At 41.5% G+C, this 26,233-nt stretch overlaps 1 protein-coding gene across 3 annotated transcripts; it reads left to right on the top strand.

Moving 5' to 3' along the window:
- Positions 1–259: 259 nt before the first annotated feature.
- On the top strand, positions 260–25,250 carry SETX (senataxin). 3 transcript variants are annotated; one of them, XM_065648495.1, is made up of 26 exons: positions 260–344; positions 1,063–1,206; positions 2,093–2,273; positions 2,550–2,760; positions 2,999–3,108; positions 3,396–3,615; positions 3,898–4,017; positions 4,539–4,710; positions 5,057–5,147; positions 5,993–10,525; positions 11,015–11,114; positions 11,637–11,813; positions 12,314–12,543; positions 13,057–13,224; positions 13,793–13,949; positions 14,686–14,787; positions 15,294–15,406; positions 15,844–15,915; positions 16,738–16,887; positions 17,409–17,516; positions 18,386–18,573; positions 18,933–19,025; positions 19,663–19,827; positions 20,284–20,382; positions 22,691–22,778; positions 23,803–25,250. In XM_065648495.1, exons 3-26 carry the CDS (start codon positions 2,094–2,096, stop codon positions 24,544–24,546), a joined length of 8,391 nt encoding a protein of 2,796 aa, XP_065504567.1. In that variant the 5' UTR covers positions 260–344; positions 1,063–1,206; position 2,093; the 3' UTR covers positions 24,547–25,250. The 3 variants fall into 3 exon arrangements, with proteins under 3 accessions (XP_065504567.1, XP_065504569.1, XP_065504568.1); XM_065648497.1 differs by having other exon boundaries at positions 271–306; XM_065648496.1 differs by lacking the exon at positions 260–344 and adding an exon at positions 620–840.
- The last annotated feature ends 983 nt before the right edge of the window (positions 25,251–26,233 follow it).

Here is a 26,233-nt window from a genome sequence, read left to right as displayed (position 1 = left end):
GTGGGATTTTGTTATTTTAGCACTTAAGTAATTGCATCCTTGAGGCTGTGCTCCTCGGAGCACTGGCACCACTTCGCTTTATGCTACTGTGCAACTCCCTTTCCCCTCCCATCCCTGCGTGCCTCAGTTTACCGTTCGCACTCGCCCCTCCTCTCCCCTCGGTACTGGCCCTTTAAGGCCCCGCCGCAATCCCCGCGAAGGGGCGTGGCTTAGCGGGCACGCGGCGGGCGGTTCCGCCCTTAGGGCGTGGCCCGGCGCCCACTTCCGCCGGCGGGGCCGGAACCGTGGGAGGTGCCGCCGCCTCAGGTCGGGTCGGCGGGGCGGGCGGCCCGTGGCGGCGTGAGGTGAGGGCGGCCGGACGGGGCTCCCGCCCGTGGCCGCGCTGGCGCTTCCAGCCGCTTCCAGCCGCTTCCAGCCGCCTCCGCGGAAGAGGCCGCGTCCCTCTCGGGTTCTCCTTTGTCTCGGTCCCGCTTCCCTCAGGCCTCCTGAGGGGAGGCGCTGCCCTCCGGGCCCGCTTGGCGGGAAGCGAGCGGCGCGTTCCCGGGCTCGGGCGGCCCCGCTGGGAACGGGCAGCGCTGCTGGGGAGGCGGTGTTTGCAGCAGCCGCGCGGGGCCCGGCCGGGGCTCTCGCGGAGCAGCTGTTGGCGAGTGCCCGGGCGGCCCCGGGCGGCCCGGGCAGGGGGAGCCGACACCCGGCTGCTTTCGCTTTCGGTGCGGGGTGTGGACGCCCATGAGCGAGCAGCCGGTGGAGCGGAGCCGCCGCAGAGCGTCGCGGGTGCGCGGTTCCTTTTGCAGCTGAGGTTTCTGGCTCCGTGTGTGCTCGTTTGAGCGGATTTTCTTGGTGAGTGAGCGCGGAGAAAGTTTTACACCTTATTTATAAAGAGGTGCGGTAAATATTGTGCTGCTTGTGTTCGAGCGATGGAAGGGATTCAGTTGTAAATCATGCTTATCGCTTCAGTAAACGTGCGTTTAGTATAAAGTCTGTTAATCAAATTACCAGAACAATTCTTAGTCTAGAATGTGGTGAACTGAACCAAATCTGGTAACTACTGTTTTGCTCCAGATCTCTGAAGTACCAAGACTCGGTCCCCAGGGATGGGTTGTTGACGGTGCTGGGGGGCAGGTGCGGCTGAGGGTGCCAGCCCCAGTTCTCCTTCCACAATGTGACCCGACACACCTGCACAGCAAAGAGCTTCCTTTGCCGAAGGTAAACGCCACGATTGTTTGTTTGGGGTTGTTGTGTGTGTTTGTTTTTTTTCTCCATTATATAAGTATGAGGAAATGTATGGTTTTGCTTTATCTAGAATCCTCTTTTGTATTCCTCGTTATGCTAAGTAACAAGTAATTGCCATCTTTTCATTTTATTTAATTAGTTCAAGCGTTAGGGAATAGAACTTCTCTAAGGTCAAGTGTTCATGCTTTTTCTGTTTTTTCCGTTGTGTTTTTCACACCAGCAGGATCTGAGATGACTGTGTTGCTGCTTAATGGAGAGCTTGTGGTTTTAGAGGAAACAATCTGTGGTGGGAATTTTGTGATGCTTTCTAACGACAATAATAATGGAAGGCAGGAAAGTTCTGCATAAAAATCCTTTGTTTTTGGCAACAGGGATTTGTTGACCTATAAATTTTAGCAGGAGGTGAAGAAACAAAGCTAATTAAATTTTGTGCTCCTTAGACCTAGATTCCATGGATACCAGTACAACGATATAATGGACTTTAGCATTGTAGCTCTGGAAAGGATGCATTAAGTGTGGATGAGGGGTTTTTTTTGTATGTCAAGTGAATTTTCACGTGTTGTTTTGTAGTTTGTATGTTATGTAATTTAACTTCCTTTCAGTGCTTTACTTCTAACGTTTGCCATTCAGTAGACATTTTCCTGTAATGTTTATTTAATGCTGTAATCTGTACTCCTTGTTTAATTGCACATGCCTATATAAGAACATTTAAGAGTATACATGTGTACACTGCTAACGAGTTACCTAAATCCTGAAATTCCTCACACTTCAAAACTAAGTACCGTTGTGGCTGAAAGGAGATATTTTGCTGCTTTCAGTCTTGAGGCTTCTGTTAATTCCTCCTCCTTTCCATCCACAGAATGAGCACATGCCAATGGTGTACGCCGAGTGGTCCTGACGCCACCGAGTTCCTCAAGAGCTATGCTTCTGAACGGCTGTCCCCGGAAGATTTTGAGGGATCTAATGATGATCTCTGCTACTGCCTGGACTGTGTGGTCGAGTACCACAAAGCAAGGGAGAAATTGCCGAGTTTGCATGAGGTAATTAAGAGATTTGGCTCCTGCCCGTTACTGAGCGGGAAGACTCGGAGCTGAAGGAAAACTTCGGAAGAGGCTTCTGTGGTCAGAGGGGGAGTTTTGTGCAGGGGTTGAATTTTGTTGGTTTTTGAGAATAGGGCATGTTGCACTTTAACTGTCTGATTGTATTGTATTGAGTTGCAAAGAGCTGATCGTAAAACAAGAGGACCCTTAAATAAAGGTCCTTAATCAGTTCCTTCGCAAATGCATTTTGATCAGTTGTTTTTCCCCACTGAATAGGTCTTGTGGGAGTTGGAAACCTCCCGTCTTGTGGCCCACATGGAGAAATCCAAGCAAGAAGAAGCTGCAGAAGATGATGAGTTGTTTATAGTGGATGAGAACGGAGAAACGCAGCTGTCTGGTTATTTGGGCCCAGATTTTGAGAATAACATGCGAGTGCCCCTTCTAGAAATACTGAAATATCCGTATCTGCTGCTGCATGAGAAAGTCAGTACGTATCTTATCGTCTACGCTTGGAAGGGCACAGTATTGTTTCTACTGAAGGAGGTGAAAATAACAACAAACAGTAGTTAAACTGAAGTATCAGTGTGTGTGTCTATATGTAAAATATTTATTTTGATGCAAATATATATAAATATATGCTAATAAATATAAAATGTTTATTTTGATGCTTTTTGTTTTGTGAGCATATATATTAGTCTTTACTATAAGTGTGTTTGTCCTTGTAGGTGAGCTGTGTGTAGAAGTGCTCTGTAGAATGGAACAAAGTCACAGCTCCTTTCAGGTCTTTGAGAAATATCCAGGAATTTATCTCTTTTTGGTACACCCTAATGAAGTGGTAAGTTACTTTTTCTGTTCCACTAAAACAGATTTTTAATTTTAAGGAGTTTTATTTGTATACATTACTCTGAACTTTAACAACTTTGTTACTAGCATCTTAGGTATAGTAAGCCTGTTTTTAAGGTTATTTTGGAAAAAGACTAACTCTTATTTGCAGTTACAAGACCTTATTTGAGGAAAAACATGCTTTTGTCCCCTTTGTAGCAGCAATGATTCCTAATCTTACAGCATTGTGACTTTATTTGTTCTTTTTTTAATTTTTTTTTTGTTTGTTTTGATTCTTAGATTCGTCGATGGGCCATCCTAACAGCAAGGAATTTAGGGAAGGTTGATAGGGATGATTACTATGACTTGCAGGAAGTGCTGACGTGCCTGTTCAAAGTTATTGAGCTTGGGCTTTTTGAGAGTCCAGATATTTACAGTTCTTCAATGGTTGAAAAGGGGAAACTCATCCTTCTGCCATCTCATTTGTACGATACTGCGAACTACAAGAACTATTGGCTAGGTGAGTATTTATGGTCAGAAATGAATCTGTACATGTAGTCTCTTCCTTGTAAGAACTTCTTTCAGGTCAGAGCTCTGCTATTTCATGGGTGCTGTTTATTTTGGAGTATGTCAAGTGGGAAAACTGAACCTTGCATAACTGCGTCTAGTTAGTTTCATCTTGCTACCCGTCTCTTTGGTCAAATGTTACACTGGTAATGGCATTTGGAAAATGGTCCTTGATTTGGTCAAAAGTAGGACAAATTTTACGGATGTATGGACAGGTTGCTGCTTTTTTTTATAGGGATTTGCATGTTGCTAACAGTGCTGGAAGAACAAGCTATGGACTCCTTGTTACTGGGCCCAGACAAACAAAATGATTTCATGCAGACTATACTTCACACCATGGAGAAAGAAACAGCTGGTAACTAATTTTAATACTGAGATTAAGACAGTTCATAGACTATTTTTGATCTTTATTGCGTTTCCTTGTTTGAGTATGTTCCTAGTGTAATGCTGAGGTGATTTGAACTGGGGCTTATTTATCTTCTGGAAGATGGGCCAGTATTGCACGATATTTGGGCGATACTGACAGATACTGAAAAAGGACAGAAACAAACTCTTCAGTGGAGAAGGGATGGCAGTGCTTTGCATAAGGCTGGCTTATAGAGGTTTTGAGAGGACAAATCTATAATTTCTACCATACTTTTTTCATTTAATGTATAGGTTGGGAATGCGCATATCACTGTACTAATAAGCGAAGTTGACTTTTTTCATCCTTTTTCTGTGTTAAAAAGTATAGTTGCAACTTACTAGAATACGTATTTTTCTGTTAGTATTTTAGAAAAAAACAACGAAAACCAATTACTTTCAATTTCAGCTTAGTCTAAGAATGTGCGGGACTCTTGCATTTCACCTCTCCCCAATATTGCTGTTGTGTTTCAGATGATTCCACTGACCCCTTCTGGCCAGCGCTCCATTGTTTCATGGTTATTTTGGATCAGCTCGGATCTAAAGTGTGGGGTCAGCTTATTGATCCCGTCCAGGCCTTTCAAACCATTATCAACAGTGTGAGCTACAACAACGAAATAAACAATATACGCAGTAGCTTTAAGAGGTCAGTTTTATTAAGAGACTGGAACGGTTTTATGATTTTAATACCAGGTAGGAAAATTCAAAGAAAATGGAATTTTTGTGGGTGTTCTAGGTGGTCAAATCCACGACTTAGTAGAAAGCTCTTTTTCCAGAGGCAGTCGCTTTCCTTCCCTCCTCTTAGGAGTAGGGTAGAACAAGCTTTAGAACTTTAAATATATAATATTTTCATAGGGATGTTTTATCACAGATATGTTCTAATAGTCACATGGTCAGGGTCTGAAAGGTGAAATCTGTATCTTGGCCAGTTGGCTTTCTTACAGTTTCAGGTAACTGTATGGATTTTATAATGATTTGTATTTTCTTTTTAGGACAAAATCTGAACCAGAGTCAGACTACAATGATGGCATGGAGACTTGCAGTCAGATTGTGTATAATTATAACACAGAAAGGCCTCAAAAGGTATGAAAAATATTTTATTACCCTGTTCTTTGTAGTCTGATCACTGCATGACACTGTCATTTTAAACCATCAATAAAATACGGAGGGGAAGATACTTTGTTTTTACTAGTACTGTTGTAAAGAAAAAATGTATGTCACTATTGTGTGCCTTAAATAGCACCCAGTCTGGTCACTTCTTGTTTACTTGGTACTTTCAGGCTATAGAGGAAAGAAGATTGTGTTTGTGAATTAGGTAGAGATGGTATAAAGCCTAAGAATTTGTACCAAGCTTGAAACAAGCATTGGTACCTCAGCGAAAACTCTGAAATCAATTTAAGAGAGAAGTTGCTTATTGAGTTATTGCATTTTACTTTTTGTTTCTCGATATTCTAAACTAATATATTCAGTATGAATTAATGAGACATACATTGATGTACTTTGAAATGTTAGACCATGCTCCGAAATAGCACGATAAACATTTGCGAGTGTGTTCTCTTGATATCAGTGCGTTGTACTTATGAAATGTTTTTTAAAGGCTTTAAATGTATATTGATTGTCTGAGGTTCAATTATGTCAGCGTAACAACATCTTTGGAGAGTTTCACAATGAGTTTAAAGGAAGTATTACTTTGCGCTTATTTCATAGGTTACGTTTTAGGAAACGAGTTCCTTATGTGTGTTAGTTTGATCATTATTTTTTGCATTTTTTAATTTAGATTTTGACTTATTAGTATATAAGAGATGCTATAAATTAACATATTTTTGAGAGAAAGTAACCTTTATGGCTAGGAAAAAGAAAAAATACAGGCAGATTGAGCTGTAGAAATGTGCATAATGAGTGTGACGTTTGGTGAATTTGTTTTTCAGGATGCTGGGTGGAAGACGGCCATTTGTCCAGACTACTGCCCCAACATGTATGAAGAAATGCAAACGCTGGCTAATGTGCTTCAGTCTGATATCGGCAGAGACATGCGTGTCCACGACAGCACGTTTCTGTGGTTTATCCCTTTTGTTCAGTCACTTATGGATCTCAAGGACTTGGGTGTAGCCTATATAGGCGAGGTCATTCACTACCTCTGCTCAGAAATCACGGATATTCTCAATGAAAGAATCCAGCAGTGTGACAAAGTCTCTGAATTTTTTCTCCTCATCTTGGTGTCGATTATTGAACTGCATCGCAATAAGAAGTGCCTGCATTTGCTATGGATTAGCTCTCGAAAATGGGTGGAAGCAGTGGTGAGATGCGCGAAGCTCCCAGCTGTAGCATTTACGCGGTGCATTGAGAAGGCGTCTGGACCCTGCGTGAAGGGTTCAGCAGTATCTTCACAAGCTTCCAACTCTGTGCAGCACGCCTGCGTGCAGTTGATACGCAGCCTTCTTAGACAAGGCTATCAAATTGGGCAGAATGCCCTTTGCAAGCAATACCTAGACAAACTCAATCTTTTTCTGCGAGGAAATCTGTCTTTAGGTTGGCAGCTGAACATCCAGGAAACCCAGGAGTTACATACGTGTTTAAAGCAAGTTATAAGAAATCTAAAGGACAGACCTTCAAATTCTCCTGTGCCTACAGGAAACAATGCAAACTCTACAACTCCGCCTGCCGTTTCTATAAAGCAGGAGAAGGGTGCACATGGCAGGGGTGACCCTTGGTCACCACTTGCTGATGTATCGAAGGAAGGTGGAGAGGAAGGTTGTCAAGAGAACCCTTTCACTAGAAGGCAGAGCACCGGGGAAGAGGAATGTAGAGATGCATCTAAAAGTTCGACATCTCGGACATCTACAGAAGACCTCTGGATGAATATTAAAAAGGAACCTGATGACTCGACAAATCAGGAATGTATCTTCCCACAGAACTCTTTGGCAACTGAAGTATGTGGGGGAATTCAGGAAAATAGGAACAATGATCTCGTGGCAGGGAAATGCGATACGGACAATCAGTGCTTCAATCCAAACGCCCAGCGTTCAGATTTCGGAAGAGGCGGGGAGTTGGAAAACAAATGTGAAGCAGGACCCGTAACACCAATGCCTCTGGCTACTCCAACTCATCTTGGTTCTCCAGAACATGTTTACAGCTCAGATGTAAAGGAAAGCAACATGTCCCCCAGTTCCTCCTCAAAGTTTAGAGTAGATGCGCATAGGCTCACAAATTTGAAAAACAAGTTACAGAAAACTGGATGGTCCGCAAAGTTATCGTTGCTAGCGAAGCCGCATGACTTGCAAAACTGCACTTTAGCAACAAAAGCAGAGGTAGAACAACCTAAGTTTTGCACTGACTATCTGTGTACAAGCAAAGATTGTCAGAAACACCAGGGTGTGAATACTGTGGGTAAAAACGCAATCTCTGTTGATACTCGCTCTTCGCACAGTTGTGAAAGTACACAGGAGAAAAGTGTCAATGATGCTTTTCAATCCAAACTGGTCCCCACTAAAGAAACACCACTAGATTGCCCTGGCTCCTCTAGAAGTGAACCTGGTATGTGGGCAAATGAGGATAACAGGAATTTGCATTCAGGGATTAGTGACACCTTACAGAAAAAAGTGTCCACTGAAGAAAAACCAAGTTCATTGTTGAAGTCTGTGTCTAAGCAAGACTCTGACATAAAAACTTCAGACCAGGAACAGCCTAATTTAAATGACGTGGTTAAACCTGAGTGCAGAGGTCAAATTTCAAAGACACTCTGTATGGATAAAACTTGGGCAAATGATTGTGTTCCATCTAGCTCTGAAAACAAGAGGGATGTACCCAACCCTGCCTCTCAGATGAGGCCACTCACACTGAAGTGTGAATCCAGTGACACGTTGCTCAAATTTTCAGAATATTTCAAGAGAGAAAACAATTCAGTGGTGAAGAAAGAGGAGGATTTTGTGAAGTTGGTTTCTGAAGATAATACTTTGACAGACTCCCAGATTGACAGAGATCTCAGTAAACTATCTTTAGCTGCGTATGCCAAAAGTATCAATTTTTCCTTTGATTCAAGCCAAGAAAACTCAGTACATCATAACATATGTGATATTAAAAGGAAGGTGAAAGGTGCTGTAAGGTCTTCCAGTGATGACCAACGTACCAAGTCTCCCTGTGATGCAGATCACTTTGATCAAATCATTATAATTTCAGACTCTTCTGATGAAGAAAAAAGTGTGGCTGATAAGGAGGAAACAAGGAAAATGAATGAAAATGTGTGTCCTGAAAAGCAGCCTTCAACTTCCAGCTGCATTTCTGATAGTGGTATCAAAACAGAACCCAAGGCACCAAGCTCTCTCTTGTCACTGGAAGACTGTGCGTCTCAGTACTTTGAATTTGAAACAGAAGATGATGTCTTTTCGGTTTGGCAAGATACTCAAGCAATGGAAGCAACTCAAGACTATAGTATGGAAACAGCTCAAGAGTGTAAACCAGATCATGACTCAACATCGACTGATAGTAGTTCAGGTGGCTTACTGCACGATCACACAAATGAATGGGGTTACGATATGGATTACATAAGTGATGATACCATGGAAGAAGAAGCAAACTTGATAGAAAAGCAGATAGAAAATACTTCTCATCAGAAGGAAGCTGATAATACAAAAGAAGCCACTGATTCCACAGGGCAAGAATCTGTTAGTAAGGAAAGTGTGAAAGATCAACTGGAGAATTTTGCAGACAAAGATACTGTTGCTAAAGACTTCACCCAGGGCTCAAAATTGACTGAACCCAGACCATCTACGTCAAAGATGTCATTAGCTTCAAAGTTGGCCCTTAAGAAAAATAGCACAAGCCCACAGCAGAATATAGTAAAATCTAAGGTAGCAAGAAATATTCAGAGAAGTCCTAAAAAACCTTCTGTTCTTAAAACAGCTCAAAATAAAAAACTACAAAGTACATCAAAAAATTCTCAGCCTGGCAGGTCGACGCCTGCTGTGGTTCCTCCAAAGAAAGTTCGATCGTGTCCTGAACCAGAGTCAACTGTAGAAAAACTTGGTCTGAAGAAGGCGCCTCGCAAAGCGTTTGAATTATCCCAGCGCTCTTTAGACAGCATAGCTCAGCTGCGCAGCCACGGCAAAGCCGCGGGGAGAGTCGGAGGTGCACAGAAACGGAAGAGTAAACTAATTGATCCTCAGAGTTTGTCTGTGAAACATAATAAAAAATTGTTAGCCTCCCAGGACCTTCAGTTTTTAAGGCAGACAAGGCCCCAGAAACGTGCCAGAGTGAAAAATCGCACAGGAAGTTCTCAGAGCAGAAACAAAAAAGTTGGCAAAGGGGATGCAGAATCTATGAAACAAAAGCCTGGAGGTTTTGAACGGGGATATGTTGAAAACCGAAGAGGGAAAAGAAGTGAGGAGACTGTTTGTCCCTCTGCCAGTGAGAGAAAATTTGAAAGCCTCGCTGTGGAGGAGGAGACGAGTGTCTCTGAACTACCTGGTTCTTCGGACTCAAACAGAAAGCCAGGGGGTGACAGTACGATGGTTCCTCCGGTACCGATGGATTCAGGTCTCTCTTTTGCTGCACTTGTTGGGGATGATAAAGGTGAACCTTCAGGAAGAGTTTCTGTTGTCCAGCCTGAGTGTGAGAAGACAATTTCAAAAGAAAATGGAGGTAAACCAAATGGAAGCAGCGAAGATGATGATGATCTATTTTTAACTCAGTCAGATCCTGTGGATATGGAATTATGCTCCGAAGATGAAAGTGTTAAAGATACTACTGTAGATAGTAAAAAACCAGAGGAAATGGATACTGCTGAAAGCCCTCAGCAGAATGAATCCTCAGCTACTGTGAAATGTGAGTACAAAGACTGTACAGAAAAAGTGGAAAAGCCAGGAGAGCACTGCAGCAAGCATTCAGCCGCCAGCTCGGATGCAGATCACTTGTTTGCCAAACCTTCTCTCCTGCCACCTTCTAAAACAAGAAAGCCATCTACTATCAAAATTTTCAGCTCGGCGAGTTCTTCGCGGAACGCAGCCTTCAGCAAGGACCTCGAAGACATCAAAAAGCTGCCGCCAGCTTCAAAAAGCAAAGCGAACGTGGCGAAAGCAGCGGGGGTCAGGCCACCAAATATGAGGGCTGTGCCTATGGGAAATCAAACCTGTGTGACTCCAAGTTCCAGTAATGTCCCTCAACCCCGTATTTGTAATAACGTTCTCCAGCCACAAAATAGACAGAATGACAACGCTTCAAATGTTTCCAGGAGGCCTGTCCAAGAGGCATCATATTCCTTTCCTGGTGCTCGGCAGCTTGATTACAGTGTTTTTGTTAATCAAGTCCTACGGTGGACTTACGACATGTTTGCAAGCTGCAGCCAGTTTGGACCTCCGAGTCACCTCCTGCAGTCTGTAGTGGCCCCTGTTCCTGTCCAGTTTCAGGGATACACTGACTATTTTAATACATTTTTCCCCTTGATGGTGCTAAATGCCTTTGAAACAGTAAGTAGCTATCTGCTTCTTGGTTTGTTTTCATCAAGCTTAGTGAACACCACCAAGAGATTAAAAAATATTTTATGACCTCTGTTTACCTTCTGAAAAATGTTTGGGTACGCATCTGATTTGGGGGAAAGAATCTAGACGTTTACGTTTAAGGTTGAGGGCTGTCAGCGTTACTCATCTCAGTGAAGCTTTGGGGGTTTTTTGGCTGCACATCCACAATAGCACATAAAAAGAGGGGAAGAAGAGGTGGTTCCTCTTTCTTTGAGTGTATAAAACTTGAAACAGAAACAGCACTTTCCTTTGCCCTGTGTGCGTGTTTCTATATAATGTCTGCATGTGTTAAAAAAAGAAATGGGTCAGACTCCTTGTTTTCTTGTACTTGACATTGTTAGCTTTAATTTCTGCTCCTTTGAGTCTTGATAAGCTATTCTTTTGATGTGCTGAACTGTGCAAAGTATTTTTATTTAACTTTTACTTTCCAACATGTAGCTGGCACAAGAGTGGATGGAAAACCAGAGAGTAAGAGAGAGGAGTTACTCCTTCTGCTTACAGAACTTCTCTGCTGACTTGAATAGAGCAGATTTTACAGGTAAGAGGTTGTGGGGTCTTTTTAATGAGGTCCTCTTCTAATTTTCAAGTAGACAATGCCTTATAATGAGCTAGCACTTAAAGGTAGATTTTTTTTTTTTTAAATTTACTTTAAATACAGAAAGGATTTTGAATTTGTTGTTTTCCAGAATGCACATAGCAGAAACGTGTATTTTGCAGGGAATTTGTGCCTTAAGTGTTCAGTGCAAAAAGTTATTTGATTGCTGTTGGAATACTTTCCGTCTTGCTGATTCGTGATTTTGTGTCAGCTTCTTTTGGGTAAATGAAGTAGTCCTTGACTTGCTTGATTTATTTTCTTACAGTGCTGTGTTCAGGCTTAAGACTGCAGGATGGACTTAAAACTCTTCCTAGTCTTTTGCTGTAGCTTTTAATAGCTTTAGAACTAAATAGATGGGAATTACTGAAGTATATGCAATATGTTAATTGTAGTATTTTTATAGTCAGAAAGTAATTGTAACCACTTTCCTTTTAATATTCTAATTTTAACACGTATTTTGGGTAGCTCATTTTCAAGAAAGTGATTTGGCAAAGCAGCTTCATCCAAAGGAAGATGACTTAATCTTTCTGGTGGTCCAAAAGAAAAAAGACACCTTTAGGGAAGAAAGTGAGACGGAGAACCTTATAGTGAGTCACGTGGGGTTTGTGACACGATTTTCTCGTGCATCTGGCTGTTTATCTAGTAAGTAAATGGGGTTGAAATAGAAGTGGGATTCTTCTTGGTACCATAAATGCTACTTTGTAGCTAGCTAATATTTTGTGTAAGAACATGAACTAGTGATAAGTGCTCTGCATATATCTTTAGGAGTGTGTTGCTGTGAGATATGAAGTGCTGTGAACTTCAGTGGTCTCACTGACTAAAATTTTCACTGTCTTCTGGAACTGAAGTTGCGAATTACCAGGATTACCAAGTATTAAGATTAATGTTGCCTGATTAAATCAGTGCTCTGAGTTGTTTTGCAGAGCACTGAGGGGTATTTATGGGGAGAGGGAGGGTATAGGGGAAGGGGGTTGAGTTTTTTGCAAGAATTAGTTGTTGGCTCCTTAATAAAAGGCGGCACCTGGTTCTGGTGAATTCTTTGAGTGATCTGTTTGAATATCTTACAGTTAACAATCTGGATATTCTTGGGATTAACAAATTGTCGATTTTTTTTTTTTCTCTCCCAACCCCCTTTTCAATAGGACAACAGGAGCACCAAACTGTCTGTCATCTTTCTGTGCAAACTCGAGGCAATTTGTCATCCTTCCTAAATAAGCAAGTGAGGTGTGTGGTGGTTGGCTCCCTGGTGACCACACATCGAATGTTCAAAGGTTTACTGCTGTTGAACAGGAGTCCCCTGGCCAAACCCATCATAAATCCAAGTTACGATGATTTCTGTCCCAGAGGTTTGCTCATGGCTTCAGAAAATGCTGTAAGTCCTGCAGGTAGAAGCGAGTTAGGGATGACAAAGTGGGCATTTGGATCTCTAGAGTTTTGTGAAACTGGTTTTGGCACTGTTTTTATGAGATGATCAAGTGCAAACAGAGAAGTTTCAAAAGCACTGAGGCACTGGGCTTTTCAGAGTTGGTTGATTGGGTAGAAAGGAGTCTTTGTTTGCTTGGGTGTTTCTGCTGTGTTGATAGAGATCCTAGTGGCGCACTTTAAGCAGCTTTCAGTTTCTTTTCCTTGCTGGAGGTGTGTCTGTTCAGGAAATATAAGATATAGCATGAGAAAGGCAATGTAAAATAAAGGTGTGTAAACAACCTTTGTTACAGCTTTCAAGTCAGGATCAGGTGTGCATCTAAAGCAAACCTAGAATCAAAAGCTTCCCTGCCCTTCAAATTTTTGCATTGTAGCTGGAGGGGTGGGGGACGTTCTGAAAGTATCTACAGTGAACATGGGTTTGATCAACATTAAGTAATTATTTTTTCCTCTGTCCCTTCAGGCATCAGATATGAACGAATACAACGAAGATCAAAAGAGAGCCATTGAGACAGCTTATGCGATGGTAAAGCAACATCCAGGGCTTCCCAAGATCTGCCTTATCCACGGACCACCTGGAACAGGGAAATCAAAAACTATTGTTGGGCTTCTGTCTCGGGTTCTGAAAGAAGTAAGAGAACTTGATGTGACCCTCATGCACTGGTGTTTGGTGTCTCAGTGGAAGTCAGTGATAGCTTAAACTAAATGGAAGTCTAGCATCGGTAATAACCGGGGGTGTAATTCATTAAGCTTACTTAATTAAATCTGTACTGCGTAGGGTGTAAAGGTGGAGATAATACCTTTTGGGCATCTTGGAAAACACTTATTTTACAGAACTTAAAAGTAAAATCAATAAAACGCGCACAATCGAAACACATTGTTATATGTTTTAATGTAATATTGTTACATTAAAAGTCCTTAATATTTTGAAATACTAAAGAATGTTATTTGGCCTGCCCCATGTAATGGTTTTCATATTAGTATCCAGTAGATTCATCAAGTAGGGAAATGTATGCAAATAGCATTAATACATTTGACAACTTGTTATTCAATGTAAGGCACACCTTGAGAGATATTCAAGTGCAATAGTCCCCCTACTCTGCATGCTGATTAAGATGGGTGTACAGTCTGGTTTTTAAATCACAGATGAAAACAATCTTTAAAGAGCCTGTTTTGGTTTATTGTTAATTAATCTACAGAACACTAGGAATGAGAAAGCAACTCAAAAAACAAATTCCAAGATGAAGCCAAACCGTTTTCTAGTTTGTGCACCATCAAATGCTGCTGTTGATGAACTCATGAAAAAGATCATCATTGCATTTAAGGGAAAATGCCAAAACAAACAGGAGCCTTTGGGTATGGTTTATTTTAAAATTCTGTTTATGTGTTAAATAGACAAAGCCTGAAGGAGAAACTGGAGCAGTTGATTACATATAATACTTGTATGCTACTTTTAAGTAGTGTTTTTTCTCTTGCAGAACATGACTGGTACATTCTCATACTGTTATTAATTTTAATGTGCTTTTCTAAAAGATGTATTATGGTTTTTAAAAATAAATTAGGCTTTGTCATTATATAGACATTGACCATTTCCTCCTAGTGCTAGTTTCAGTTCACCAGTTTTTAAATACTCCTTAAACATTTCAACACAAGACTATTACCATGATTTTGAATACAATTGGACTTTGCTGATCAGACAGATGAAAATTTTGATGTGTCACAGCCTCTCGCTTTTTTCTCCTCCTAGTTTGTGATTAATACCGAGTAGACAAATTCTGAACAAGGCATCTAGTCTGTGGTGGGGAAAAATCTGCACTGTAACCAAATGTTAATTTGGTGTTGACTTACCAGCTGCATTACTGATGGTACTCAGTAATTTGCTAACTTAGGAATTCTGTAAGTTTTAGATAAACCTGAGAATAAGAGGTGGTTCTGTTAATTCAAAATAACATTCTTAACTGTTGGCCACCACTAAAACATAGGCAACATCTTCTTGTTAGAGTTTATAATTACTGATTTTATTTTTCTTTTTTAGCTATGTTTAGATGATTGGAGCAATCTGAAAATATTTTGACTCTGCTTTTGTAAACAGGAAATTGTGGTGATATCAAATTAGTGCGACTTGGTGCTGAAAAGGCAATCAACAGTGAAGTCCGGGGATTCAGCCTGGATAAGCAAGTCGAGCACAGAATGAGTAAGTAACATGCAAATCAGACTTTTCTTCAGTCTTCTTTAGGAGCTTGATGGTGTTTTACACTTCAGATTATGTGTCCTTTAAGAAAGAAGATCTAGTAAAGATTTTTCTGCAACCGTGCTTCATAAGCCTTGTTTTTCTGAGTCTCAGTGGAAAAGCGTCAGCTTGAATGCGGCCTAAAATCTAAGCAAAACCAAAGAAACAAGCAAGATAACTTCTAGTTTGTTTGTTTTTAGAGAAATTATAAGAAGTGCATGTTAAAGCCATCATTTTTAAGAAATGGGGCTATGCAGCACTCGAGAGCTACAGCTGGAACCAAGTCTTGTTTTCTTCCTTTTACAAGATAAGACCTCAATAGAAAAAGGCAAAATGCAACAAAAGATGAGTTTGTCCATTTGTTCTTAATAACTGAAGATGCATGACTGAGAGCAAGAGTTATAGTAACATACTTTTTTGGTGTGTGTGTGTGTGTTGTGTTTTTTTTTTTTTCTTTTGTTTTATTATAGAACGAAGGCCAGCTGACTGTGACCGGGATATTCAGAGGAAAAAAGCAGCTCTAGATCAAGAGCTGGACCGGTTGTCTCGTCAGCGTGCCAGGGACAGATGTGAGAAGAGAGAGGTAGGAAGAAAATAGTGGTTTTAATCCTGTTTGTGTGGTGGGGTGTTTTTTTGTTTGCTTGGGGTTTTTGCTTGTTTGTGGTTTTGTTTGTTTTTGTTGGTTGGTTTGGTTGGTTCATAACTGAATCCAAAGAGTAAAGAACTTTTTCATGCCATCTCAGAGCAGTAACTGTTTACTCACCTCCTTTTTTAACTAATGGAAGTGTCAGTTAGCACCATGAAAGGGAATGAGGAACTTTACATCAGAAATTTTTTTTTTTGTCTATTTATACTGGTATTTTCAGCAGGTCAGTCATGCTGCTTCTTGCATATTAGGAGACAGTCTGAACAAGTTTAAATGTTTAGGAAATGAATCAGGGTATGGGAGGAAAAAGAGTATATGGGAAATGTGTTAATTATTCCTGATATTTATTTAGTTTCTACATCCCTTCAATCTAGAGTCAAATGTTGGCAGATCAAATTTCCAGACTTGCAAAGGAGAGACAACAACTTGCTTCTCAAATAAAGGAGGTAGGAATTTATCTTTAATAAGCCTTGGCTAATCTATTTATATACTTGGTATCCTTTAATTGAGGTGGAGATTTGGTTTTGATGTGGCTGAGAGTATTTATAAAGTAGTAGCTAAGTAGATAAAGCTCATAAGCTGAGTAAGTTATGGACAGCCTGGTGTGAAATCCAGGTGTACTCTGGCTGCATATTGCAAAAAAACCCCAAAACCGCAAAAACCCAAAAAACTGGGAGCATAAAATTAACTATAAAAGTTAAAATGAAATGTTTATTTAGCAAGGAAGATAATAGAAATGTCCTCATGTTGTAGGATATATCTTCATCACCACTTTCATGGCCCTTACAATCCTGCTGGGACTGAGATGCTTTAAAATGTTTTTAAGTAAATCAGCTGGAAGAATTTTTGTGTGTGTGTAGGAAGAGAGAGGTTTGAAAATGGAAATAGGCACTGATAGCAAAACCGGTAATTAAAGCTGAGTAGCATGAACCATGAGATGAAAGTTCAACTTTAACAAATATTTACAGACTTAGTGGTCACAAAGGTTTGGAGTCGCAAACCTGACAGCAGACTAAACTTTGTTCGCAGTGACTCTGTCTAGATTGCGAGCAATACTTCTTTCCAGCTTGCCACCTCAACATTCAAAGTGAGAGTAACATCCAAGTTGCGACTTTCATTTGTAATAACAGAGATGGTTTCGTTGGGATGCTGCATTACGCACGACCTCTTTGGCTGTTAGAACTGTCCAGGCGGTTAGAAACTGCTCTAAAGTGGTTCAAGAAAACGAAAAGGGAAGAGGAGTCACGGTGTCCTGTTGTACTTTGCAGGTTCGGGGGCACTCTCAGAAGGTGCAGGCGGACATCATCTTGGAGGCTGACATCATCTGCTGCACGCTGAGCACCAGCGGAGGGGGGCTGCTGGAATCCACTTTTGCGCGACAGCGACTCGATCCTTTCAGCTGTGTCATTGTGGACGAGGTCAGGAAAGCTGTTTAGAACTACAGGCTGTTCCACCTTTAAAGTTCTGCCATGTTCCCTGCTTAAGCTACCTGTGTTTGGCTACTGGTGTTAATATATTGTGGGTTGACTGTCCTCTCCCGCCTTTTTGCTGATAACAAGCCCATCCTACCATTTCGAGCCATAAGAAGAAAGAATAACCCAATTGCTTTTTTTTTTTCCTGACTTGTTTGGTGCTTTAATGGCAGACGGCTTTTATTTAAAAATCATGGCTCAAGTGTGGTTCTTGCTTTAGAGGTGTCCAGATGGTTGGCTTAGCTTTCTGTCTGTTTGGAGAGAGCTTTGCGTATTTAATAATAAAACAAAAATACATTTGAGTTTTTTTATTAGGTAAAAATTATTCTTTTTCTCTCTTTTATTTTTTTTTAAGCCTCAAAAAGCATTTCTGAGTTATTCTGGCTCTGTTACAGGAAATTTAACATATGTCCCTCCACTCTTTTGTTTATAACTTCTGCATTTTGTCCTGTTTGCATATACCAAAGGCAGGGCAGTCCTGTGAGGTTGAAACACTGATTCCACTGATCCATCGCTGTAATAAGCTTGTCCTTGTTGGAGATCCGAGACAGCTCCCTCCTACTGTGAAATCAGTAGTAAGTATCCAAACTGTATTTTTTTTATGCTATATAGCATAAAAAGAGTATCTGTAGAAAATACATATAAAAGGAGAAAAGTTGTTTCAATGTCAGATCATGATGCGTATCAGATAATTATTTTTGCCTCGTGAAGTTTAGTCTCTGTTATGTGGAGACCACATCATTACTGGGTGAATAAAGCTAATACAGGTGTGTGAGTACAACCTATAGAAACTCTCCTGATGCAGCCTGAAGCTGATTTCATGCACCATTCAGAATAACTGTGGCAACACAAACTTCAGTGCAACTCAGCGCTTGGTTTGTGGATGTTGCGTTGCAGCAGGCTCTGCTGTTTCATCAGGTGAGCTTCAGTCAGTGTTGCATTCCTTAACGAACGGCTGGTGAAGACCATGTGTTTGTGTGGGGTCTTCCTCACCCTACAGATGTGTTCTGAGAATGAACATATAGGAGCATTTGTATCCAACAGTAAGGAGGCCTCTCTTAAACATCTGATAAAGGAGGAAAAACATTGGCTTCTCTACAGGGTAAATTGTCTGGAGGCTGTGTGCTTGTTTAATGAGATCCCACCTGGCAGATCTTGCTTTTCATTATTGTTGATGTTTTTAAAATTTTACTATGTTGTGACTCACAAAGGAAAGTTGTCTTACTGAAGACTGCACTGACAAAAAAATCAGATTTATGCAGCTGGTCCTTACTGAAGTAATAAGGCTAACACAGAAAAATGAAGTGCAAGTAGTTGTCATTTTATCAGTGATTTAGAAGTTTACAAGAAAATACCAAATAGTTTTAAGTCCAAACAGCAAATTCCTGTTGTTAATTTGGGACCTAATTCCCCTGAAGTCAGTCCCATGTTTTCCCTCTGTCAGAAAGCTCAGGAGTATGGCTACGATCTCTCCCTGATGGCTCGTCTGCACCAACACCTGGAGCAGCAAGTGCAGAACAACGTTTTACGAAGCCTCCCGGTTGTGCAGCTGACTGTGCAGTACAGGATGCACCCCGACATCTGCCTCTTCCCATCCAGTTATGTTTACGGCAGGACTCTAAAGACTGACAAGTGAGTAGCTCTCCGCTCCCCTTTCTGAGCAGGGGTTATTTCAAAGAAAAATAGCAGGATCTTCTTTTGAGTCCAAAAGTTCTTGAGGTCGTGTGGGGGAAGACAATGGGAGAAATTGTGCATTCCATCTCTTGTTAGTGCTGGCTGTGATATGTGAGTTAACTAGATCAATTAAATTGAGCATATTTACTGCTTGGAGTTCATTTTCAGGTCTCAGCATATGCAGGTAGCAGTGAAAATTATGGGCTCTGGAAAAAAGCTGAAAGTTGCTTGTATTTGATAACCATGGTGTGAATAATGGAAGTACCAGTTCTTAGAATTTCTGTATGGTTACCTAGTGATAAAAATGTTATTTACAGAGCAACAGAAGAGAACAGATGTTCTTCAGAGTGGCCATTCCAGCCCTACCTTATTTTTGATGTAGGAGATGGTCGTGAGGAGCGAGACAATGAGTAAGTCCTGCATTCTACTCAGCCAAATTTTACATTTGCTGACAATTCATGACCTGCAGAAGAGTTGTCTTCTCTCCTCTATTGTTCCCAATATGCTTGAAGTAATCAGAACTGTGGTTTCAACTTGATGTAATTTTACAAAAAAGCAAGTGTTAAAACCCACCGCACAAACAAAAACAGTTTTTTAGTCTGAAACCAATTTTAATCCTGGTTTGACTGTCTGTTAGATGCCAGTGAGTGGTGAGTGCCCACAATCTCTGCTAACTCTAGGAACAGTTTTGGAGTTCCTGCTTTTTTTTTTTAGTATTTTTTTCTTTATCAGTGACTTTCTTTTTGCAGCTGCATGCTGAGGCAATGCCAGAAGGTGGCAGCTCAGTCCTCCCCTTTGCCTATTCTGTAAGGAAAGCAAAGCTGTGCAATTCTAAGGGAATCTGAAATGCAGCCGTTCGCTACAAATGCTTCTCGTTGTTCTGAGCCCCTCGTCAGGGCCTGTTTGCAAAGTTTTTAAGCTTCCATATGAAGGAGGCTACAAAAGTTCACGACAGGCGCTTTGACTCTCAATCCCCCTACAAATTGGGCTGAATTTGAAAGAGCCGTCAAATGTATTTCTGTAATGTTTCCATTTTGTCTTGTTCAGCTCTTTTAGTAATCCTCAGGAAGTTAAGCTGGTGATGGAATTAATTAGAACAATTAAAGAAAAAAGAAAGGATCTGGGTCTTCGTCGCATTGGAATAATTACCCCTTACAGTGCACAGAAAAAGAAAATTCAAGAACAACTGGACAGAGTGTATAGGAATAACAGGTAAAGAAACCATGAGTTTTCAAATGGAACTTGGCTCTTGCTTGTTAGTCTTTTATTTATTGTCTTTAAATAATGGTGAAATCGCTAAAACTTTTTTCTGTACTAGTAAAAATCTGTACTTAGTCATTTAAAGGGGACACTCAAGCCTTTTGCTTAAAGGAGATGTAGACTGTACCATTTCTTTTATACATGCTTTGATTATATTGCTGCTCTGAATAAAGCTGATTTAAAAGACAACCTAAAAGTCCAAGCTATGTGGACCTGAACAGCTTTTCGGTAATGATGCTAGCCTCAGAAAAGTAAATTTAGCTTTAGACTTATACACCGAAGTGAATTTACCCTCGATTGTTTTGACAGATGGTCATTAAGGGTAGTGTTTAGGCCACTTGTGTCGGTGTGTTGCTTAAAAATTCAACTTACCATAATTTTATGGCTTGCTAATTCTTTCTTCAACAGCCCAGGAGAAGTGGACACAGTGGATGCGTTCCAGGGACGAGAGAAAGACTGTATCATAGTGACGTGTGTCCGGGCAAACAGCACCAAAGGGTCCATCGGGTATGTTTCTCTTCTGCAATGTGCAGGTTCCATTTCCAATGACGCTCTAGATACAGTCATCATATTTTTAATATGACCAGTATGAAAGTTATAGAGAACAAGTCACTACAGCCAACAAGTTAAAGGGTGTCCTAATGAGTGAATTAATGTTACTGGTTTGAGATCTCTGAACAAAAAGGACATGGAAATGAGAAGTATTTTGTTCTGCGTTGCAGTTGATGAATTTGCAGGGCTGCCTTGGCCTATCACTGGTTTGGTTTGGCAGGATTCGTCTTGGGAACTTGGCTCTTTGCATTAGTACTGCAGCAGTCATTTTTCTTGTAGCTTTTGATATATATTGTAACTTTCTGAATGCTGCTCTCTTAAAATGAAATCCGTTTTCTGTGACTGTCACTGTCCTATTAATGTAGCATTCTGTCTGTACAAGTATTGTGAACTAGTTATGTGTGTAGCTAAGCATGTGATGCAGTTGAGCTGGATCTTTGATTTGTAGGTGAATGTGCTTGTCTTTTGAATTGGGAGATCTGCAGGAAGTCTTGATTCCAGATGGCAGATTTGATAATTTCGTGCCTGAACCAGGAGCTCGATAGCTGGGTGTGCTCTTTACCCCCGGACGCTCAGCAGGTGTTGATTTGTGGAAACAGGCTGCCTTATAAAACATTCCAGGTTTCACTAAGCTACTTACGTTTCTCTGATATTAATTTTCTAATTGCTAGGTATAGGGCTTGAAATTGTGCTGATGCATGCTGCTTTAGGAAGAGAAAGAATCCAGATCCTACATAAACAACAATGATGCTTTTTGGAGATTTCTTAATCTGGTTGATTGAGTTTGGAACCTGAGGGCAGCCAGAACCAGAACCTGCCAGTTCTTTTGGCTGACATGAGACTTAACCTCTATCTGTTCTTTTAGAAAAAAACTTTCCAGCTTATTGTGGTGAAGGTTTATATATTAAAGCTTCGGGAGTGCAAAGCCTTAGAAGCTGCACATACTAAATACTCGGACATCTCTGTCTCAGGGCCAGGTGTCATTGGCAAGGTGTGATGACAAAGCTTGCGTCACCCTTACCTGCGATCTTGTAGCTGAGCAAAGTATTTTTGTTTCCAAGGTTGCTAGTCCAGCATTAAATTTACTCTGAAAGTAGCTTGCGAAGGGAGGAGAAAACTCCAAGAAACAACAATGGATTTTTTTTTTCTTTCCTGAGAAAATAATCTGGTTGTCTTTCAGTTTTGGAAGCTGTTAGGAATATTTAGTAGTTTCTCAAGGTAGTGTTGGTTTGGTTTGTTGTTGTTGGGTTTTTGTTTGTTTGTTTGTTTTTTCCCCACCTGAGGCCTGGAGAACTGTAATATTTGTGCTGCTGGATCCACTCCCCCACTCTGCTTCCTGCCTCTCTCTCTTTTTTCTTGAATTTCCCAGGTTTTTCTGGGATGACTCTGGGGATTTTGCAGTTTTACTGAATTTGCTGAAGAGCAGGTCTCAGTGCCATGAACTGCAGCATCAGATGTTGATGTTGGGTTTGCTCAAACTAAGTTGTCCAAGGACTTGACTTTGTGTTGCAGACTTTGTTGATATAGAATACGCTGTGCATTTTTGGAGCTTTTTCACTGGAGAATAGTTGATACTACTTTCACAAACCATTTGTGGAGTTTTGATAAATAAATCCTATCAGAAATCAACATTTAAAAGCACTAAGCGTTTGTTTAGATTTCAGTACTTTGGTTTGTGATCCCACAAAACCAGACTAGACAGTTTTCATAGTGCTAATACAGACTTTCTTCTGCAAGAATGTACTTTTCACTCTTGAAGCATGACAAAGCAAAAGTCTCCCTTTGTGTGCTTACAGTGCAGGTCACCTTTAAAATAAAATATTCATGTCCAGCATTCAGTATTTCAGTAGAAAATTTTCCCATTAATCGTGCCAAACATTATTAATCTATTTCAGTTCAAGTCAAAAAGAAGCTTAAAGTCTTGATAGGTGAAGTGAGGTTGACGTCTTCTGTACTTTGAGGAACGTTTAAGGAAGCAATGGTTGGCGTTAAGAGGGGATTTGCTCTAAGAAAGGAAACATCAATGGCAGGAGCTGGAAAGAGACAGAATTCCCTGCAAGGAATCAGGGTGGTGAAGGAAAACACAATTCGTGCAAAGCCCTTCGTGTAAGGCAGGGCTGCTGAATGGGCTATGAACTCTCACCTTCTTTCTAACTGCTTCTGTTAGCTTCATTTCACTGAAATTAAACACCGTCTCTTTCTGCTAACACTTAAACCTCATGGAAGAAGTAGTTTAGGAGCTTGGTTTTGTCTTGTCACCCAGGTTTCTGGCAAGTCTTCAGCGTCTGAATGTTACAATTACCCGAGCCAGATTCAGTCTCTTCATCCTTGGAAGACTGAAAACGCTCATGGTAAGTACAGTGTTAATCAAATGACCTTCTGAGATCCACCCTTTTAGGGCATGTCGGGGTTGGGGAGGTGAAAACCATCCTCAGACTGCTCCAGTCTGGGAAAAGGGACCCTTTTCTGGGGTGGTGTTAAATTAGTGCTGTCCAGCCCTCTAAGGGTTCTCTTTGAAAGCTTTGGCTGTAACTGTCATAAATGCTGCCTTTTTTTTTTTTAAATCTGTTTTCCTTGCTTCCAAGAAGGAAAGTTAGAAATTACTTTCATGATATTTTTAGTAACTAAATTGTAACACAATCCTTTACAATTCAGGTGTGGGGGTTGTGAAAAAATCTCTCTATTGCTAAGATAACATGATGGCAGAGATACTTCCCTGCTTGATCCTTACTGTTGCTCCAGCTATTGCAGTTGTCACTGGCTACCTGAGCAAGGAAAACTATTTAAAAAAAACCAAGAGAAAACACCCCAAAACATTCCCCTGCTCTTCCGAATATTGTTTTTGACGCTACTTTATGTAGCCATGTGGTTTCTAAGGATAGTCTTTGCTTGTACTCCTTGAAGCAGCTGTTTCTGAAACAGAACTACATATTTGGGGGACTAGAAAGACCCACTGAAAGTACAGAGAGTGCTCTTGAATAGACTTTAGGTCTTCTAGTACTTGATTTTAGTTATTTTTTCTAAGGGGGTTGGTAGCTGCACCACTAGAGGGCATTAAAGCTGTGTTCCTCTTTCACTCTCTGTGTGAGAGAACTCTTCTGGCCTTCATAAATACAGAAATTGTCATTTTAAGTGATGGTTGAAAGTACCTTCCCTGTGTTGCAGCAGCCAGAGTTCCAACTGCTGTTTTGCAAGTGAAACATAAGATTCTTCCATTCCAGAAGGAACATAACAGTGGTTTCCATGACAGTTGTGTCAGGTACCTTGATTAAAGGGGTTGTGCGTCCTCTGACACCTCTGTCTGTTTGTGTTGATTTCTTTCTGATGACTGGTTTTTTTTTGGGGGGGACGGGTGTCTTATTTCTTTTTCTAAAGGAAAATAAGGACTGGAATGAGTTGATTCAGGACGCTCAGAGAAGAGGAGCCATTATCAAGACATCAGAAATAAGCTACAGGAAGGATGCTGTTAAGATTTTGAAGCTCAAACCAACCGTACAGCCCCCGACCGAACCAGGGACGAGGAAACCTCCGCCGGCTGCTTCTTCGAGCAGCAAGAGGGGTGAGCATCCCAATCCACGGGACCTCGCTAGGCCCCAGGGCAGCCGAGCACCCCAGCAGCCTCAGAGGGCTCAGGCTGTGGATTCCAGGAGAGGCAGTACGTCCGCGCCTGTGGAGACTGCAGCCGTTCCAGCCGATCGGGAGAAACCGCGCGACCCGCGGCTGGCAAGTATGGCTAGTAGAACTGAAAGCAAAGGGAAGGAGCCAGCCATGGGAGACAGTAATCGCTCAGCCCAGAGCAACCCGGGGTTGACATCGCAGCAAGGCCACGGTGTGTCCTCAGCTGCCAGGGATCAGACTTCCAGAACAGAAAGTTTTAAGAGGCCCCAGCAAACGACGGGACAGCGTGACGTGCCTTCCACGGCACTGTATGCCGCTCGGCACGAGGGAGGCTGGAGAGCCGCTGTGTCAAAAAGCAGTTCGAAAGCCCCTGGCGAAGGAGGTCGGAGTACCAGCGGTGAGTGGAGCAGAGACTGCCATGGTTTAACGAGGAGAACGTCAGAGGAGTTGCCAGAGAACACGGATTCAAACAGTGTGAAGCGAAGGAAGACAATTCACTGACTTCAGTGTTGGCTCATTGCTGAAAATCTGTTCCCGGATTTCTGGCTAGCAAGGACTGTATTTTAAATTATTCAGTACACCTGAAACCTCCCTTGTATTAATACCTCTACTAGATCTGTCTTTTTCCCATCCTGCCCTTAATTGTGAAGGGGACTTTATACCTGACAGTTGATAGCTTTGAGCCTTTGAAAAGAGAAGTTGGGTATCTGCGTTGCTTGGAAGAGCAGTGAATTTTGTCACCTAGGAAGTTAAGGTTGTAAATGTTCAATGATGTATATTTGTACAGTATACAAAATTATTTTAAGATTTAATTTGGCAAATACATAGCTGCTTGTTTTCTTGTGCAAATGCTAATCTCGTAGTGATTTTTTTATGAAGAACCAGAGCAAAGCAAAAAAACTCAAACAACCACCCCAAATCCACAAAACAGACAGACTTCCCCTAATTTATTTGATAGCAAAGACTGAATGTTGAAAATGTGGTAGCAGTGATTCTTCCCCATGCTCCACTAGTGCCTCAGGAAATACTGAAGGAGAGAAATTCTACTTATTTTGTATATTTTATTGCCTGTTTTTATAGGACCGGAAGAGCTTTCATTTATACAAATGTGCCTTGAGTTTTGCTCTTGCTGCTGCTTCATCAGCTGGAATCTTTTTTGTGTTGCAGATCAAAGCCCACGAGGTCTGTTTGGTCCCAGCGAATCCATGTGGAATCTTAGTCAAAGATCTAGTTAACACTGACTGGTCATGACACTTGAGTTTCATTTAGAGCTCCACAGAGATGCAAAGAGCAAGCAGTTCATTCTGGGTGGTGATGAAGAATATATAACCAGTAAAATGGGGTGGGGGGAAAAAGCAAGCTATTTTTAAGAAAGCCCTCCTCTCACCATAACATTTTGCAATAAAAGTGGCATTATTTCTGCTAAGAACGCCTTTGGGTCACTGAAGCTTCACTTTCTGGAGTACATGTCTGTCTTGAGGTGAAGAGCAACATTTCATGTGCACAGAGTTTTGCGCGGAGGTAATCGGGTGCGCTTCTGCCAGAGAACGCGGTGCCGTTAATACAAGTCGGGTGTGTTGTGAGCGGGGCAGGTTGGTGTTTCCGTGTGTCCGTGTTGAACACAGCCTGTGGTGAAGCGGGGAGTGTCCTGCTGCCCCTTGCTAAATAACTTGTGCTTAACCAGTCTAAGGGCAGCTGCTTTCCCAAAAGAAATGAGCTGCCAGGCTTCTCTGGCCAGAATTGAGCCATAACATTTGGTTGTGTCTGTGTCCCGACGCATTAATTGCAATGATTAGTGTCAGCTTTGTCCTCTTAACCCGCTGCCGAAGAGGTTATGTATTTTAGTGAAATACAGGTGCCTTACTGTGCAAAACCTCAGGAAGTGGTTCAAACCGCTGGTAAAACTTCCATCTGTAACACATCCAACCCAGAACAAATGGGCTTTACTGGTACCAGCTGCATTGTAGGTTTGGGAGGCTCTTCCTTGCTGTCCGACTGTCCAGCTCATTGTGCTGTGTAGTGTTTTAAGATAATAGGAGAGAACCTTTGAGGTGCTTGTGAAATGACATCAGAATATGTGCGTTGTTTAGCTTTAGTTTTTCCTTGATCACTTTAGTGAACCCTGACCCTGTCAGCAGCACCTGCGGTTCTCAGATCACTGCGACTCTTCCTTGGCGTCGTGTCCCTT

The sequence above is a fragment of the Caloenas nicobarica genome, chromosome 19, assembly GCF_036013445.1.
Source record: "Caloenas nicobarica isolate bCalNic1 chromosome 19, bCalNic1.hap1, whole genome shotgun sequence".
NCBI classification, from domain to species: domain Eukaryota; kingdom Metazoa; phylum Chordata; class Aves; order Columbiformes; family Columbidae; genus Caloenas; species Caloenas nicobarica.
Note: the sequence above shows the minus strand (reverse complement) of the source record. Positions and strands in the feature narration are given on the sequence as shown.

Coding starts and splice junctions, on each gene's coding strand:
- SETX (XM_065648495.1), top strand. CDS start 2,094: ATGAGCACATGCCAATGGTGTACGCCGAGTGGTCCTGACGCCACCGAG. Junction 5,148..5,992: donor ACACAGAAAGGCCTCAAAAG/GTATGAAAAATA, acceptor TTTGTTTTTCAG/GATGCTGGGTGGAAGACGGC. Junction 15,916..16,737: donor TTGCTTCTCAAATAAAGGAG/GTAGGAATTTAT, acceptor TGTACTTTGCAG/GTTCGGGGGCACTCTCAGAA.